Source organism: Thamnophis elegans, chromosome 10 (genome assembly GCF_009769535.1).
Source record: "Thamnophis elegans isolate rThaEle1 chromosome 10, rThaEle1.pri, whole genome shotgun sequence".
NCBI lineage: Eukaryota > Metazoa > Chordata > Lepidosauria > Squamata > Colubridae > Thamnophis > Thamnophis elegans.
The window spans coordinates 1,929,497-1,946,247 of NC_045550.1; the positions used below are offsets into that span (position 1 = coordinate 1,929,497).

The 16,751-nt window shown below is 41.3% G+C and overlaps 1 protein-coding gene across 1 annotated transcript in view; it reads right to left on the reverse strand.

The window, feature by feature from the left end:
• GLRX3 (glutaredoxin 3) overlaps window positions 1–13,572 on the reverse strand; it is a 28,061-nt gene extending 14,489 nt beyond the window's left edge. Inside the window, 8 exon segments of the mRNA XM_032225502.1 lie at window positions 1,427–1,535; window positions 1,538–1,605; window positions 1,608–1,646; window positions 2,108–2,176; window positions 2,705–2,718; window positions 5,599–5,674; window positions 5,677–5,699; window positions 13,441–13,572. Of these exon segments, the coding sequence (XP_032081393.1) occupies window positions 1,427–1,535; window positions 1,538–1,605; window positions 1,608–1,646; window positions 2,108–2,176; window positions 2,705–2,718; window positions 5,599–5,674; window positions 5,677–5,699; window positions 13,441–13,526 (484 nt within the window). The 5' untranslated portion in view covers window positions 13,527–13,572.
• Window positions 13,573–16,751: the final 3,179 nt, after the last annotated feature.

Sequence of the window (16,751 nt, forward strand, 5' to 3'; positions counted from 1 at the left end):
CAGACGACAGGCCAACAAAATTAAAGGAACTCTCTTTATCAGTCCTCGGCTCAGACTGGCTGCGAGCCCAAAATAAACATAAATAACGTCTCTGACCAGATACAGAATACAAACAAACAACTCTTACAAAGCAAGCACTTCTCCAAGTGCCTCCTTGAATCAGGTTACAGAAAGCAATCACTTCTCCAAGTGTATCTCAAATAGACCGATGATCACTGAATGCATGAATGAACGAAGGAACGTTGACTCCTGCAACCAGGGCGTGGCTCACAAAAGGACTGCTGCTGAGTCACAACAGGGACCATTCAAAGTTACAATGGCACTTTAAAAAGCGGCATGGCCATTCTCACACTTATGACCACTGCCAGCACCCCCATGGTCATGTGATTCACATTCGGATGCTCAACAACTGACTCACATTTATGACAGTTGCAATTGTCCCAGGTCATGTTATTCCCCTTTTGCGACCTTCTGATAAGCAAAGTCAATGAGGAAGCCAGATTCACTTAATAACCATGTTGCAGTGATTGCACTTAACAAATGTGGCAAGAAAAGTTATAATATGGGGCAAAACTCACTTAACAAATTTCTCTCTTAGCAAGATAAATATTGGGCTCAACTGTGGTCATAGTTGAGGACTAGCTATACAAGTATTCCTAACCTAACAACAACTTGTAAATCTCCTGAAGCCAGAAACAAGACCTAGGCATTGTATGACTGCAGTTGAAAGCCTTTCAAGAGAACCTTGAAAGGAATAGCAATAGCAATAGCAGTTAGACTTATATACCGCTTCATAGGGCTTTCAGCCCTCTCTAAGCGGTTACAGATTCAGCATATCGCCCCCAACAACAATCCGGGTCCCTCATTTTACCCACCTCGGAAGGATGGTGGGTAAAATGGACAATCCATCAAAACCTGGCTGTGCCGGCAGGCCTGGAGTTGATGAGTTCCCCTCCCCTCTCGACTGGTATGGCTGTGTGATTTTCCGTGTATTTTAATTATGTGTACTGTTGTTTATGTTCCCTTTCCCCTTTGAGTTGTTCGCCGCCCTGAGTCCCTCCTGGAGAAGGGCGGCATACAAATAAACCGGAAACTGAAAACTGAAACTGAAACTGATGGAAGGCTGAGTCAACCTTGAGCCGGTGAGATTTGAACCGCTGAACTGCAGAACTGCAGTCAGCTGAAGTAGCCTCCAGTGCTGCACTCTACCACTGCGCCACCTCGGCTCACCAAGCTGTACCAAGGCAACTGTGTCCTCCGTCATTTAGCGCCCAGGCTAAAGGAGTAAACTAGTAGTAGACTTGCTAAAAAGAATGTTTGATCAGTCCTGAACATTCAGAGATCAGATTTTTTTTTTTAGAAAACCTATAACACAAAATCATAGATAATAATTGTTGCACCACACAAACATTTAAATAATTCTTACCGCAGCGAGCTTCCTGAGGTGTTCCCTTCATAAACAACATGCAGGGTGCGGCATTGACCAGTTTCTTCAGCCGTGAATTAAGGTCCTCTTTTTCATTACCAGCCGAAGCAGATGAAAGCGTCAACTAGATGCATGTCGCTGGACTTTTTTCGTCAGCTCTGGCGCATGAGCGCCATCCATCGATCAATTTTCTGGGAATTCTGTCAACAGACAGTAGCCACTTTGATCAATTTTCAAAGGCTACAACAACACAATTCTAAAAACTATCGCCATACGATAGAGAGGAAAATCATATCGCCATATTCAAGCCACCAAGAAAAATTCAAAATATAGCAGCTGGCGTAAATTCATTTCACGAGAAGTAATGAAACAGAGCACAGATAAGTTAGTAAACCCATCAGTGGGCTTGAGAATCAAAATGATTAAAGCAGAGCTTCTAAAATATCTGATAACTAAGTCAACACTATCAGCTTAGGTATCAAATTAATTTTAATACGGTAATAACTGAAACGTAGTTTCTGTAAATAGCTTCTGGGGCCGTATTTTAAAAAAAACAGGAATTCTACATAGCTTAATTATGAAATTCCGAACCTTTTTATATACATTGAATATAATAAACATTTACCTAGAATATGTATTCTCCTCCAAAGCATTAATTCAAGAAAGATAAAATAAGTTTACCTTAAAAAACAAGAAACGTCGGGACAGAAGAAATTTCATGTTTTTCCGATACTTCAGGCACGGCTTCAGCTTCAGCATTTTTTTTTTTACAAAAAAGAAGGAAAATATGATTTCGTTTCCAAAGCTTATTTATAGTTTAGATTGCACTCGCTGATCTTGTCTACACTGTTCTTTTAGCCATGTTAAATGTTAAAAAGGATTTCAGCGCAAAAGTTTTGTGACACATTTGCATTTAAATGAAACTCACAGGGCAGCCTTGTCATCCACTGAGCCTGCCCTGTCAAACAGGTTCAGAGGTTTTTATTTTGTTGCACATTTCAAAAGATGCCTAGAGGCTGTGAATAAAATCCGTGGTGGCACTAGTGACCTAGTAAATTTTCAATCATATGCAGCTACTACTATATTGAAATCCATAAATCACTGACCTCAGTTATGTCATGATTACAGTGGTTATTTCAGCCCACAGCGATTCTTGCTGTTTGCTGTATTGACTAATTTCAAGAGGCAGTACATCATGACTGACATTCCCAGCCTTCTGCAAATTATGGAGCCAAAAAAAAAGGAGTATTCCTTCAATAAACTATTGATGCCTGGTACATTTTAGCTTTTAACTCGTGAAAGACCGCTAGGTATTAGCGCACGACTAAGTTGACAAGAGAAATTGACAATCCAATATTCAAACTGCAAGAAGCAATTTGGAATGAGGCTTCCATGCACACTACAGAACTCCTGATCTAATTTTGGCATACTTGGAAACTATTAATGGCCCGAACAATTTGGAGATGGAAAATGAGCAAGTGTAACAGAAATTTATGCTTTAATTATAATATATATTATAATAAAGCATAATGCTTTAGTAATCATATTGTGTCTTTTAAGTGTAATATAAATTGTATTTAATGGGAGTAAGAGTTGGTGACTTTTAGGATTAAAATATAAACAGTTCAAATATGATTATTTGACCATAGAAAGATTCCTATTACATCCAGATGTTTTGAAATGAACAATTTGAAAGAATTCAAATATTTTTCTGGAAATAGCAAATAAACATTTCTTTGCATAATATAAACATAGTATATAGGTCAAACTACACAACTGAATGAATTACTTGAATAATAAAACAGTCCTAAAACTATATATTTAAGACACAAACATTGGGGTGAAGGTACATGTTAATAAATAGAAGAAATGCTGCTAGCTTTCATTCACTGTAACAACCATAAATATTCATGTGAGCAATCAAAGTTATGCTTAAAATATTTTAAAAACTATTAATTATGGAAAAAATTAATTAATATATAACTTTAGGTCAGTGGTCTCCAATGTGAGCCCACGCCTCACAGGGGGGCAATTTCACTGTTTAAACCAAGTTAATGTCCTTTTAGGCTTCCTCCGCGTGAGTACAGTTAGCTTTTGAATAAAGTAAGCATTATATGTCACAGGGAGCGCATCGGGATTTTAAAGATGCTTAGGTGAGCATGGCCAAAAAAGGTTGGGAACTAGATACATAACAGTTTAGGCTTCTTTCAAACTGCTCTCCTCCGAATCTGAGGACTTCAGCACCTATCTGGCTATCACAGTCCTAGCCAAGATATCTGGGAGCTGAAGTCTGCATATCAAGATGGTGTCAAGTAGGAAAATGCCTTATATGGGGATCTATAGGATAAATTAGCAGTAGAACCGCCAGTCACAATTGGGTCATTAACAAGGACAATCTGTAACACTATATTACCACATATTTCATATGAATAACAGACTGAATTTTAAGCTTCCTTATTTTTCGCATTTTATTTCAAATTTCAGGAGGGATGCTACATTTTACATTCTATTCCTCTAGGAGGAAGTTTTGCATATCAAAAGATTCAGAAGTAATAAACTGTTGGTAATAACGGTACTTTTAATATCCTCAACTGAGACTGGTTTAGACTAAACTTCATGTGGCAAAATGTGTATTCTAAGCCTTAATCCTTCCCTTAGCAGTGCAGCAAGAAATAAAGCGGAACATTTAATTTTGTTATAATGTTGGTAATTTCTTCAGTTTTGGACTTCAACTTTCTTTTATAAAACAAATGCAGGAAAGCCTTATTTATTTTGAATTAAATTTTAACAAATTCAAAGGTTAAATGCATTTAACATTAATATATGGTTTTGCAATCTGATATACCAAACAAACCAGGTTATAAAAACATACTTTCATAAAGTATTAAGGGAAATTAATTTAGATAGGGTTTTTCTTTAAAAAATCAATGTTTTTTAAAAAAATACCAATGTTTTTTGAAAAAAACTCGTGTTACTATATTTCCAGTTACACCAACTTTTCTTTTTAAAATGAATAATTTCTTGTCACTTCAAAATTTTTTACCAATTTTGTATTTTTCTATACGAATTCCATGAAGTATACCTATTATAACACAGAGACATACGTATTATAGACTTATTTTTCCTTGATTATTTGAAAATCTTACTAGAAATTGTAAATATACCCAGGATAATAGTACATGATACGGTATGTTAATATAAAGAATTTAAAGAGGCAGAAGTTTTGGTCACCTGAACTGCATTGAAAAGTGAGAGAGATCTGCTGAATCAGCAGCATATAACAAATCAAATAATTCTTACTAGAATAAATTCTTTTACAGACCTCGATTTATCCAATTTTGGATGTAACAGATAAAAGCTGCATTTCAGACAATAGATTTTATCCTAAGCAAACCAGTTCACATTATGTACATTTAAACATATTCTGCACATCTTATATACATGTAATACTCGATTTGCCTTTTATTTGACATTCATCTCTAAGGTGATCCTTTCCCCAATTAATCAAGGTCTTATTGTATGCTATCAATCTCAAAAGCCTCTATATAGGATTTATTAAAAATAAAACATGGCAACAACGTTTAGAACCCAGCCATTTTTCTGTCACTATTGACACAATCCAAAATCCTGATGTTTAGTACAGAGTGAAGTCTGTCCTACATCATTTTCTGGATGGTCGATTATTATGGTCAAGAGCCGAGGTGGCGCAGTGGTTAGGGTGCAGTACTGCAGGCCACTTCAGCTGACTGCTATCTGCAGTTCGGCTGTTCAAATCTCACCGGCTCAAGGTTGACTCAGCCCTCCAATCCTTCCGAGGGGGTAAAATGAGGACCCCGATTGTTGTTGGGGGCAATATGCTGACTCTGTAACCCACTTAGAGAGGGCTGAAAGCCCTATGAAGCGGTATATAAGTCTAACTGCTATTGCTATTGCTATTACCCCCACTTTTATATCCATATTTTAACAGTATGTCCTGGTTTAAAAGCAAGAGTATAGAAATATTCACCTTTTACTAAAGAAGCATTTGATACGCCACCAATGGAAATGGAAAATAATTGGGGGGTGTTGAACAAAAATCACTTGCCCCAATTCACATTTTAAAGTTAAATTTGGGATAACTCCACCTTTTTGGTTCAAAGTCGGCAATCACACATACGTTGACTTACTTTCACGAACATACCTGCGGATGCTCTTTTGCTAGCTCAGTCATGACGTTATTCATCTGAACGCACTGAGGGGCCCACGGGCCCAAAAATGAACCACCATCAAAGACCTGCAAAAAAGAAAAAAAGAAACACACAGGAGTCAGATATTTTTGCAGACCAGAGCAATGTAAAAAACAAACCAGAGGCGCAGTGTAAGAATTTGGCACTGGGGGAAAAAAGAAACCACGGTTTTTTGCCTAAAGAGAACCACTTGTCAGTCAAAATAGACAGTGCAATGGACCAAGAATTTGACATGATATATTTACCAGTCCCTATATTCCCTGCAGCAGACCTACTGATTCTACTCAGGCTGATCCAAATTCAGCACACATTCATTGCTCTCCCTTCACATCCTGTTTACTGCTGCCAAAGAATAGGTCCTGACAGCTGCTCCTCAGCAGGGAAACTGAATATCAAAGACTTCCAGTCCAACCATTCTCTGCATAACCACGAGGGTTACAAAAGTTGAAAGTACCTTCTCAGGTAATTCTTGGTACACAATCCCTACTTGCTCAGTTGTAGTTAAAACATTCTGCATAGAAAGCTATGAAAAGGAAACTTTTTTTTCCCCACGTTTTGATCTTCCAGGGACAAATGAAGACCGTTCCTTTAAAAGCAAGTAGAATGAAGAGCCAGAAAGTTGATCAGCTCTTCATAATTCCACTCCAGATAAGGAGAGGATCCGAGCTCACCCACAGGGGCTACCCTGAAAAGTGTTCGGAGACTGCAGCTAGTTCAGAATGCGGCCGCGCGATCGATATTGGGTGCACCGAGGTAGCAATAGCAATAGCAGTTAGACTTATATACCGCTTCACAGGCTTTCAGCCCTCTCTAAGCAGTTTACAGAGTCAGCATATTGTCCCCAACAACAATCCGGGTCCTCATTTTACCCACCTCGGAAGGATGGAAGGCTGAGTCAACCCTGAACCGGTGAGATTTGAACAGCCGAACTGCAGAACTGCAGTCAGCTGAAGTAGCCTGCAGTGCTGCATTTAACCACTGCGCCCACCTTGGCTCTGTACACCCACGTTACACCTGTCCCTCCGTGAGCTGCACTGGCTACCAATTGGTCTCCGGACGCAATTCAAGGTGTTGGTTATTACCTTTAAAGCCCTACATGGCTTAGGGCCAGCGTACCTTCGAGACCGCCTACTGCCACATACCTCCCAGCGGCCAGTAAGATCCCACAGATTGGGCCTCCTTCAGATGCCATCAGCCGGACAGTGTCGGCTGGCGGGCCCTCAGAGGAGGCCCTTCTCTGTGGCTGCTCCGATCCTGTGGAATCAGCTACCCCCAGATGTCCGGACCTCACCCACCCTCATGGCCTTCATAAAAGCTGTTAAAACCTGGCTGTTCTGGCAGGCCTGGGGCTGTTGACCTTATTATGTAGGCTCCAGCCCCGATCAGAACGTATGCGTGTTGGAGAATTTTAAAATTGTTTTTTTATTTTATTTTGTTTTTCTTTTCTCGTTCTTTGTAAGCCGCCCGGAGTCCTCCAGGATTGGGCGGCCTATAAATCTAATAATTGAATTGAATTGAGTTGAATCGTGCTCAAACCATAGTCAGTGCCTTCAAACATTGGATTCACATGCTTCTTTTTCAAATCACTTTCACTGCTTTTCCACTAAAAGGAACTTTTGGATTGTCAAGCCTAAAACTTCAATCTTAGCAGAAGACATTTTAAATACAAGTTTAAAGGGTTTTTTTAAATGTTTGGTATAAATAGCAAAAGAATGACTAGAACTTTATTGCTGGGAAAATATAAACAGACTAAGGGATTAAAAAAAGGATAGATTGGCATATAGAAGTAACTAAAAGGAACTAGAACTAAATATTGAAAGAAATTTTTTAAAAAGACAGAGTTAATTTTGACTCACTAATATAAAAATGGAGCAAAATATTTTAACATTGGACACACTAAAGGGTATTTTTAAACAATGGACCCAGAAGTTAACTTTAAAAGTCCCTACTACTATTGATAAGCTGTGTTTAAAAGATATTATGGAAGAGGAACAACTTTTACTATAGGACAGTGTTCACGAACATTTTCAGCTTTGCAGACCGACATGAAGAATTTTGTGAGAAGGGACAAAGAAAAGAATGAAAAAGAATCAAATTCTAGAACATTATGTGAAGGAGCAAAAAAAAAAATCCAGGTTGCTAGAAGTAAAAAGAGGGAATATAGGATTTTTTAAAATCAAGGTTAAAATATACATTGTTATCTCTGCTAACACTGAATAAACTTTTGCTGACATCAGAACGGTAATGACAAAGGTTTTGTGAATTTGTTTGTAGATATGAGATGGGATATGGAAGAAAGATCACTTTTTACATTTTAAGGGAATAAATTACTAATATTGTTTATTCTTATTGGGATACTGGAGTTATTTCTTCATATTTTACTTTTTTTTAACTTTACATTTGGGATATGCACACATTCCAGCTTTGGAAAGATACTTCAGTGAGGTATTTATTTGTTCGTTTGTTTGTTTATTATTTATTTATTTATTTATTTATTATTTATTAAGTAAGTAAGTAAGTAAGTAAGTTAGATTTACAGGCCGCCCAATCCCGGAGAACTCCGGGCATCTTACAAAGCGAAAAGAAGAGTAATTAATAAAAAATAAAAGAAAGCATTTTAAAACATCACACATGCTCTCAATCTGATGGGGGCTGGACCTCAACAATGAGGTCAACAGCCCCAGGCCTGCCGGAACAGCCAGCTTTTCGGAAGGCCGTGAGAGTGGGCAAGGTCCGGATCTCTGGGGGTAGTTCATTCCAAAGGGTCGGAGCCGCCACAGAGAAGGCCCTCTTCCGGGGAGCCGCCAGCCGACATTGTCTGGCTGACGGCATCTGAAGGAGGCCCACCCTGTGGGATCTCACCGGCCGCTGGGAGGTATGTGGCAGTAGGCGGTCTCGCAGATATCCTGGTCCATGTAGGGCTTTAAAGGTAATGACCAGCACCTTGAATTGCGTCCGAATTCTTATAGAAGAAAGAATTCTTAAATCTTTCCCACATATTTTTATTTCATTTCAATGCACTATATTATTTATACTTTCACCTAGAATAATTCTATCTAAAGTGGATTTGGACCTATTTCCTAAAACTGCACCGCAGTATGTAAGAAAAAACAATTAATACAGCTTGGACTAAAGCTTTGTCCTGCTGAGTCACCGGCAAAACTCCTCCTTTCCCACATAAACACAGTTTTGTGCTCTCATTCTCGTTTGTGAAGGAGATAATGCCCTCCTCCCACCTCTGTACTCATACATATCCATAGGCTGCAAGACTCCTTGGGACCAAACTCTACATTCAGCAAGATCAGAGTTTTATTTTAATACTACCTTGCTCAGCACAAAAACTACTTCTACAGAAATAATACACACAGTCCGTGCATTCCCTCTCTAGTTCAATTCAGTTGTCAAAATAGTACGAAACAAGATGAAACTGCAGTAGCAAACCAAATTTCTGCCTAAATTATTTGATTTTCAATGAAAAAAATTAAAGAATACATGTAAGAAACTAGGGAACTACAGTCCTTGACTTAAAAATATTTGCTTTGTGACTTTTCAAAGTTACAATGGCATTGAAAAAAGTTACTCACAACTGATACTCAAACTTACAACAATTACAGCCTCCCCAGTCAGGTGATCAAAATCCAGGTGTTTGGCAAGTGGCATGTATTTTATTATGTCTGCAGGGATCCCAGGTCATGTAATTGCCATTCACAATCTTCCCAGCCGGCTTCTGACTAGCAAAATCAATGGCTGAAGCTGGATTTGCTTAATGACCATGTAATTCACTTAATTTCACTGATTTGCTTAACAACCATGGCAAAAAAAAGGTCATAAAATCAGGCACAACTCATTGTTTTGCTTAAGAACAGAAATTCCAGTCCCATTTCTCTCATAAGTCAAGGACAACCTGTATGCATCCCTCGTGACCCGACAAAAGCGCGCCCGACAACAGAGTGGCGATAAAACCGTGACATCAATAGTGCGCCCACAAATGCGCGCCCACAAAAGAGCGCCGACAGATGCGCCATTACAGTGAAGGTAAGGGTTAGGTTCAGGGTTAGGTTTAGGGTTAGGTTCAGGGTTAGGGTTAGGTTCAGGGTTAGGTTTAGGTTCAGGGTTACCTTTAGGGTTAGGTTTAGAGCGCACTTCTGTCGGCGCGCTTCTGTGCTCATTCTTCGGCGCGATTTCAAACTCGCGCTTTTCTCCCCACGGTTTTGTCGGTGCGCTTTTGTCGAGCGCGCATTTGTCGGTGAACCTGCATCCCTAACATAGGATTCACCTATTTATTAATGGCAAGCAGCATCAAAAAGGATTTAAGGATGAGATGCTACATTTAATTACTGAATAATCTTCTCCTTTGGAGGATGCAGGTACACTTCCTTAGCGCACCTGCATCTTTAGCTTTAATTTCAACCTACCTGGCAAACTGAAGAACTAGAGTTTTATCAGAAAGGTTCTTCAGTTAAAGAACAGAGAGGAGGAAACCTGTTGACACACTGTGTTTTTAATAGATGTAATCCAGACATGATTTTACTGAAATCTGTAGGATTTGACGTATGAGTATATTTGTCACAAATCTCTTTTCCATTCAGATTCAATATTCCCAGATGGATTGACCTACATTGTTCACATGCCCACCCAGAGTACTTATAAATCCTTTTACTTCTGTCTCATCATTATCAGATGCGATCTTCCCTCCAAGGAACCCATTCATTGTAACATGAACAGAGAGAGTGGGGGATGAATAGTATTTAAAGAGTGCCAGGTCTTATGGCTGATTGACGTGATGGGCAGATAAATGGCGGCCATATAGTAAAATGACCGCTATACAGAAACATTTTTCTTTTTGTCACAAGTGTTTACAAAAAAAGATGCTGAATGGGATTAAAATGAGACCTGCAGACTGAGGAGACAAACTGCAATTAAGTTTGACAAAACCATGACCATTTGCAGGGAGATGAGAAAAGCATGGGAAATCTTCTGGTATGAGGTCAAACGGATAAGACCGCGTAAGGGTGTAAAGGTGTGTGTATCCATTGGCATCCATGCATCAAGACAAGTTCAGCAGTACCCTTTATGTCAGAAGACAGAGGCTGACTTCTTCTGTAAATAAATTAAACTTACTGTCTTGCTCTTAGGAAAGGTTTTCCAATTCAACCAGACAGCCCTAGACCAGGGGTCCCCAAACTCTCTAGCAACATCAGGTTATTCATGGACTTTCACACTGTGGATCAACGAACTAAATCACACTAATAATTTAATAATCACTAGTTTAACTAACAGTGCTATAATAGACAGAAGTCTAGAGATTCTCAGACGTGCAGGTGATAGTTGTCCCAAAGGTGCTTTTTCAAGAGGCAAGTAGACTTCCTTGTTTTTTCTTTAAACAGGTTTGGCTTCCCATCCAAGAAGGTTCTTCAGCCAAACCTCTTCAAAGAAAAAGAAGAAAGTTTAGTTGAAAAAGCACCTTTGGGGCATAGACACAAGAATCTCCATAGACCAGAGGACTTCAAAGTTAGCAACTTTAAGACTTGTGGACTTCAACTCCCAGAATTCTCCAGCTGGCTGGAGAATTTTGGTAGTTGAAGTCCACAAGTCTTAAAGGTGCCAACTTTGATTTCCTCTGCCATAGACAGTGCTATAGATCAGTGGTCTCCAACCTTGGCCACTTTAAGACTTGTGGACTTCAACTCCCAGAGTTCCTCAGCCAGCTGGCTGGAGAATTCTGGGAGTTGAAGTCCACAAGTCTTAAAGGTGCCAACTTTGAAGTCCTCTGCCATAGACAGTGCTATAGATCAGTGGTCTCCAACCTTGGCAACTTTAAGACCTGTGGACTTCAACTCCCAGAGTTCCTCAGCCAGCTGGCTGGAGAATTCTGGGAGTTGAAGTCCACAAGTCTTAAAGGTGCCAACTTTGAAGTCCTCTGCCATAGACAGTGCTATAGATCAGTGGTCTCCAACCTTGGCCACTTTAAGACTTGTGGACTTCAACTCCCAGAGTTCCTCAGCCAGCTGGCTGGAGAATTCTGGGAGTTGAAGTCCACAAGTCTTAAAAGTGCCAACTTTGATTTCCTCTGCCATAGACAGTGCTATAGATCAGTGGTCTCCAACCTTGGCCACTTTAAGACTTGTGGACTTCAACTCCGAGAAGTCTTAAAGGTGCCAACTTTGAAGTCCTTTGCCATAGACAGTGCTATACATTAGTGCAGTGTTTCTCAACCTTGTCCACTTGAAGATGTCTGGACTTCAACTCCAAGAATTCCCCAGCCAGCGAATGCTGGCTGAGGAATTCTGGGAGTTGAAGTCCAGACATCTTCAAGTGGACAAGGTTGAGAAACACTGCATTAGTGGTCTCAACCGTGGCACCTTTAAGACTTGTGGACTTCAACTCCCAGAGTTCCTCAGCCAGCAAAGCTCCAGCTGGCTGGAGAATTCTGGGAGTTGAAGTCCACAAGTCTTAAAGGTGCCAACTTTGAAGTCCTCTGCCATAGACAGTGCTATAGATCTGTGGTCTCCAACCTTGGCCACTTTAAGACTTGTGGACTTCACTCCCAGAGTTCCTCAGCCAGCAAAGCTCCAGCTGGCTGGAGACTTCTGGGAGTTGAAGTCCACAAGTCTTAAAGGTGCCAACTTTGAAGTCCTCTGCCATAGACAGTGCTATAGATCCGTGGTCTCCAACCTTGGCAACTTTAAGACTTGTGGACTTCAACTCCCAGAGTTCCTCAGCCAGCAAAGCTCCAGCTGGCTGGAGACTTCTGGGAGTTGAAGTCCACAAGTCTTAAAGGTGCCAACTTTGAAGTCCTCTGCCATAGACAGTGCTATAGATCCGTGGTCTCCAACCTTGGCAACTTTAAGACTTGTGGACTTCAACTCCAGAGTTCCTCAGCCAGCAAAGCTCCAGCTGGCTGGAGACTTCTGGGAGTTGAAGTCCACAAGTCTTAAAGGTGCCAACTTTGAAGTCCTCTGCCATAGACAGTGCTATAGATCCGTGGTCTCCAACCTTGGCAACTTTAAGACTTGTGGACTTCAACTCCCAGAGTTCCTCAGCCAGCAAAGCTCCAGCTGGCTGGAGAATTCTGGGAGTTGAAGTCCACAAGTCTTAAAGGTGCCAACTTTGATTTCCTCTGCCATAGACAGTGCTATAGATCAGTGGTCTCCAACCTTGGCAACTTTAAGACTTGTGGACTTCAACTCCGAGAAGTCTTAAAGGTGCCAACTTTGAAATCCTCTGCCATAGACAGTGCTATACATTAGTGGTCTCCAACCGTGACAACTTTAAGACTTGTGGACTTCAACTCCCAGAGTTCCTCAGCCAGCAAAGCTCCAGCTGGCTGGAGCATTCTGGGAGTTGAAGTCCACAAGTCTTAAAGGTGCCAACTTTGAAGTCCTCTGCCATAGACAGTGCTATAGATCTGTGGTCTCCAACCATGGCCACTTTAAGACTTGTGGACTTCAACTCCCAGAGTTCCTCAGCCAGCAAAGCTGGCTGAGGAACTCTGGGAGTTGAAGTCCACAGGTCTTAAAGTTGCCAAGGTTGGAGACCATTGCTATAGATGATGATGATGATGACGACGATGACGACTCCTTAGCCAGGAAAAGCTTTAATCAAAGGCTGGCTGGGGGTAAGGAAAAAGGAACCCCACAATGAAAGCTGAAATTGGAGAGAATTCCGCCTTTGAATCGCCAGCGGAGCGCAGGGAGAACCAGCCAAGCGGCAGCCGGTACTCGGCAGCGGCTTCCTTTCCCTTCCCGTCAACCCCCCAACGGCGAAGCGGCGCCTGGGTAAACCCACCTGTCGGGCCGCTGCAGCAGATCCTGGAAGTGGGCCGAGGAGATGGCTTCCAGCAGGGCCTCCGCCGCTCCCTCAGCCGCCGCCATCGCCGGTGCCGATCTCAGAAGGGGAGGGGCGAGGGAGGGGGCGTGTCTTAGCTCCCAGCCTATCCCTCTCCGTGACGTTCCTCTGTCACGCATGCGCCGACCCTCCGAAGCTGCCCCACCCCCGCCCCCCTGCAAGCCGAATGGCAGCCGAAATCCCGCGCATGCGGGCCGGGAGTCTCGCCGTCTCTCGTCGGCGGCGCGAGGCTCGAGCGGCGGTTTTCCCGTGAGGGAGGCGTTGCCAGGGGCGGACTCGAACTCCGCGCGGCGAGTGGAGCCAAGAGCGGTGAGGGCTTTGAGCCGCTTGAAAGGACGCTTCCAGCTCTCGGCGATGGGTGGACAGGGAGGGACATAGACGATAGACGGACAGACAAATAGACAGGGACATAGGCTAGGTAGGTAGGTAGATTGGGTAGGTATGTAAGTTGGGTAGGTAGGTTGGGTAAGTAGGTAGATTGGGTTGGTAGGTTGGGTAGGTAGGTTGGGTAGGTTGGTTGGGTAGGTAGGTAGGTTGGGTTGGTAGGTAGGTTGGGTAGTTAGGTAGGTTGGGTAAGTAGGTAGATTGGGTTGGTAGGTTGGGTAGGTAGGTTGAGTTGGTAGGTAGGTTGGGTTGGTAGGTAGGTTGGGTAGTTAGGTAGGTTGGGTAAGTAGGTAGATTGGGTTGGTAGGTTGGGTAGGTAGGTTGGGTAGGTTGGTTGGGTAGGTAGGTAGGTTGGGTAGGTAGGTAGGTTGGGTAGTTAGGTAGGTTGGGTAAGTAGGTAGATTGGGTTGGTAGGTTGGGTTGGTAGGTTGGGTAGGTAGGTTGAGTTGGTAGGTAGGTTGGGTTGGTAGGTAGGTTGGGTAGGTAGGTAGGTTGGGTAGGTAGGATGGTTAGGTAGGTAGGTTGGGTAGGTAGGTTGGTTAGGTAGGTTGGTTGGGTAGGTAGGTTGGTTAGGTAGGTTGGGTAGGTAGGTAGGTTGGATAGGTAGGTAGGTTGGGTAGTTAGGTAGGTTGGGTAGGTAGGTTGGTTGGGTAGGTAGGTTGGGTAGGTAGGTTGGTTGGGTAGGTAGGTTGGTTAGGTAGGTAGGTTGGGTAGGTAGGTTGGGTTGGTAGGTAGGTTAGGTAGGTAGGTTGGGTAGGTAGGTTGGTTAGGTAGGTAGGTTGGTTAGGTAGGTTGGTTGGGTAGGTTGGTTGGTTAGGTAGGTTGGGTAGGTAGGTAGGTTGGATAGGTAGGTAGGTTGGGTAGGTAGGTTGGTTGGGTAGGTAGGTTAGGTAGGTAGGTAGGTTGGGTAGGTAGGTTGGTTAGGTAGGTAGATTGGGTAGGTAGATAGGTTGGGTAGGTAGATAGGTTGGGTAGGTAGGTTGGTTAGGTAGGTAGATTGGGTAGGTAGATAGGTTGGGTAGGTAGATAGGTTGGGTAGGTAGGTTAAGTAGGTAGGTTGGGTAGGTAGATAGATTGGGTAGGTAGATAGGTTGGGTAGGTCGGTCGGTCATTTTCCTGAGTGTGTGGTGATCTCTGTTCCCTGAATGACGTGGAACAAGTATTCAGGTTAAGAAACTAAGTGGCGACATCCCCTCGTATATCATCTTAAGCTCCTTAAGAAAATACAGACATAAATATATTCCAGAATACTAATTATAATTGTTATGCACAAGCATTTCCTACGTTCCATCACTGCAAGATTTTGAAGAGACTGGACATCCACTTGTCTGGTATAGGATGATTCGCCTGCTTGTGGTACTAGAAGACCTCCAAGATCCCTTCCACACGCTGTTATTCTGTTCTGTTTTTGTAGTCCTAGTCATTGTTAGGAATTAAACATTCAATCTTTGCTATTGTAAAGCCCCCAGAGACCCTGAGAGTCAAGCAGCATATAAGTTTCATTTTGCTATTAATCAGATTTCAAATAGTTCAACTTTCCATGTTTTTCTCAAGGAATTAATATTTTCTGGATTATACCTAAGAATCTTGACTTTCCTCCACAAGACTTAAAAGTCGCTATATTTTTCTACTATATTTGCTGTAAAATATAGTTTAATTCTAGGTTTATTAAGAAATAACTTAAACTAAAAAGTATAATGTAAAAACCACTACGTATGCAATTATCTACCCATGGAATACAGAGGAATTTTCTTCCTAGTAGCCATGCGATAGTAAAGCAGCATAGTCCCATGAAAACTACAAGGGACACATTTGTTCAGAGAAATACAGTATATTTCCTTTCCTTCAATTAAAGCCTTTGCAAGAAGACCATACAATTAATTTATCAGTTGCCAAACATTGGCTATTGACTGTTGTTATTGTGTAAAATGTTCTGATTCTGCCTGTATAAATGTAGAATATATTTAAGCATACTTTGGATTGGTTTCTTGAAAGCAATGGAACTTACAATTATTTATTTAACAAACTTACATGGCCACCCGTTTTCACCAAAACTTTGTGTAGTTCACAGCAATAACAAAAATATATCAATGATTATTTAAGATCATAGCACTCAGGTAAGTCAGGAGTAATATAAACTCTATTAATTTCAAAGACTCCAGTTTAAGTTATGCTTAAGTCTGGGGCCAGCCCATTACTATCTGGTAAACAGATTACAATTATACATGCACAATTTTACATATGCACCTTTCACTTTTATGCTGGCCACAAAATTTAAATTAGGAACCATTAACTCTAGTAATTAATCCAGGGGATCAACCATTTCAACATAGCAATGAAATTAATTAATGTGTTGTTTCTATATGTTACTTTTTATGACTAAAAAAGTAATATGCTTAGCTTTTTTGCCAAGCAAGCTTCCATTGATTTAGTTTTTTATTAAATCAATGGAAGCTTAACAAAAGACCAATTTAAGCGAAATCACCAAATGTATTTTTAAAAAATGCTGCATGCATAATTGGTCTACTCTTGTGTAAATAAACTACTTTTTAAAACCTTACGTTGCATTTGATTCTCACGTTGCACTTAAGTTATGGCTTCCTAAATAAGCCACAACTGGCTCACACATCCTAAGCTACAAACCATGGCTTACAAAATCACATTAGCTGACTTCATTCAGCAAGCCAGACAAACAAAAACCCCAAAATTGTGGCCAGTAATGTTTAATATTCAAACATGCTTTGCATGCAAAAAATAAATAAATACTGGAATGAAATTGCTGCATTAAAAAACAAGAGGGAGCAGCTGTTAGCAACAGGAAACCAGAGATTCCAACACAAATTCCAACTGATCATTCCCACCCCATC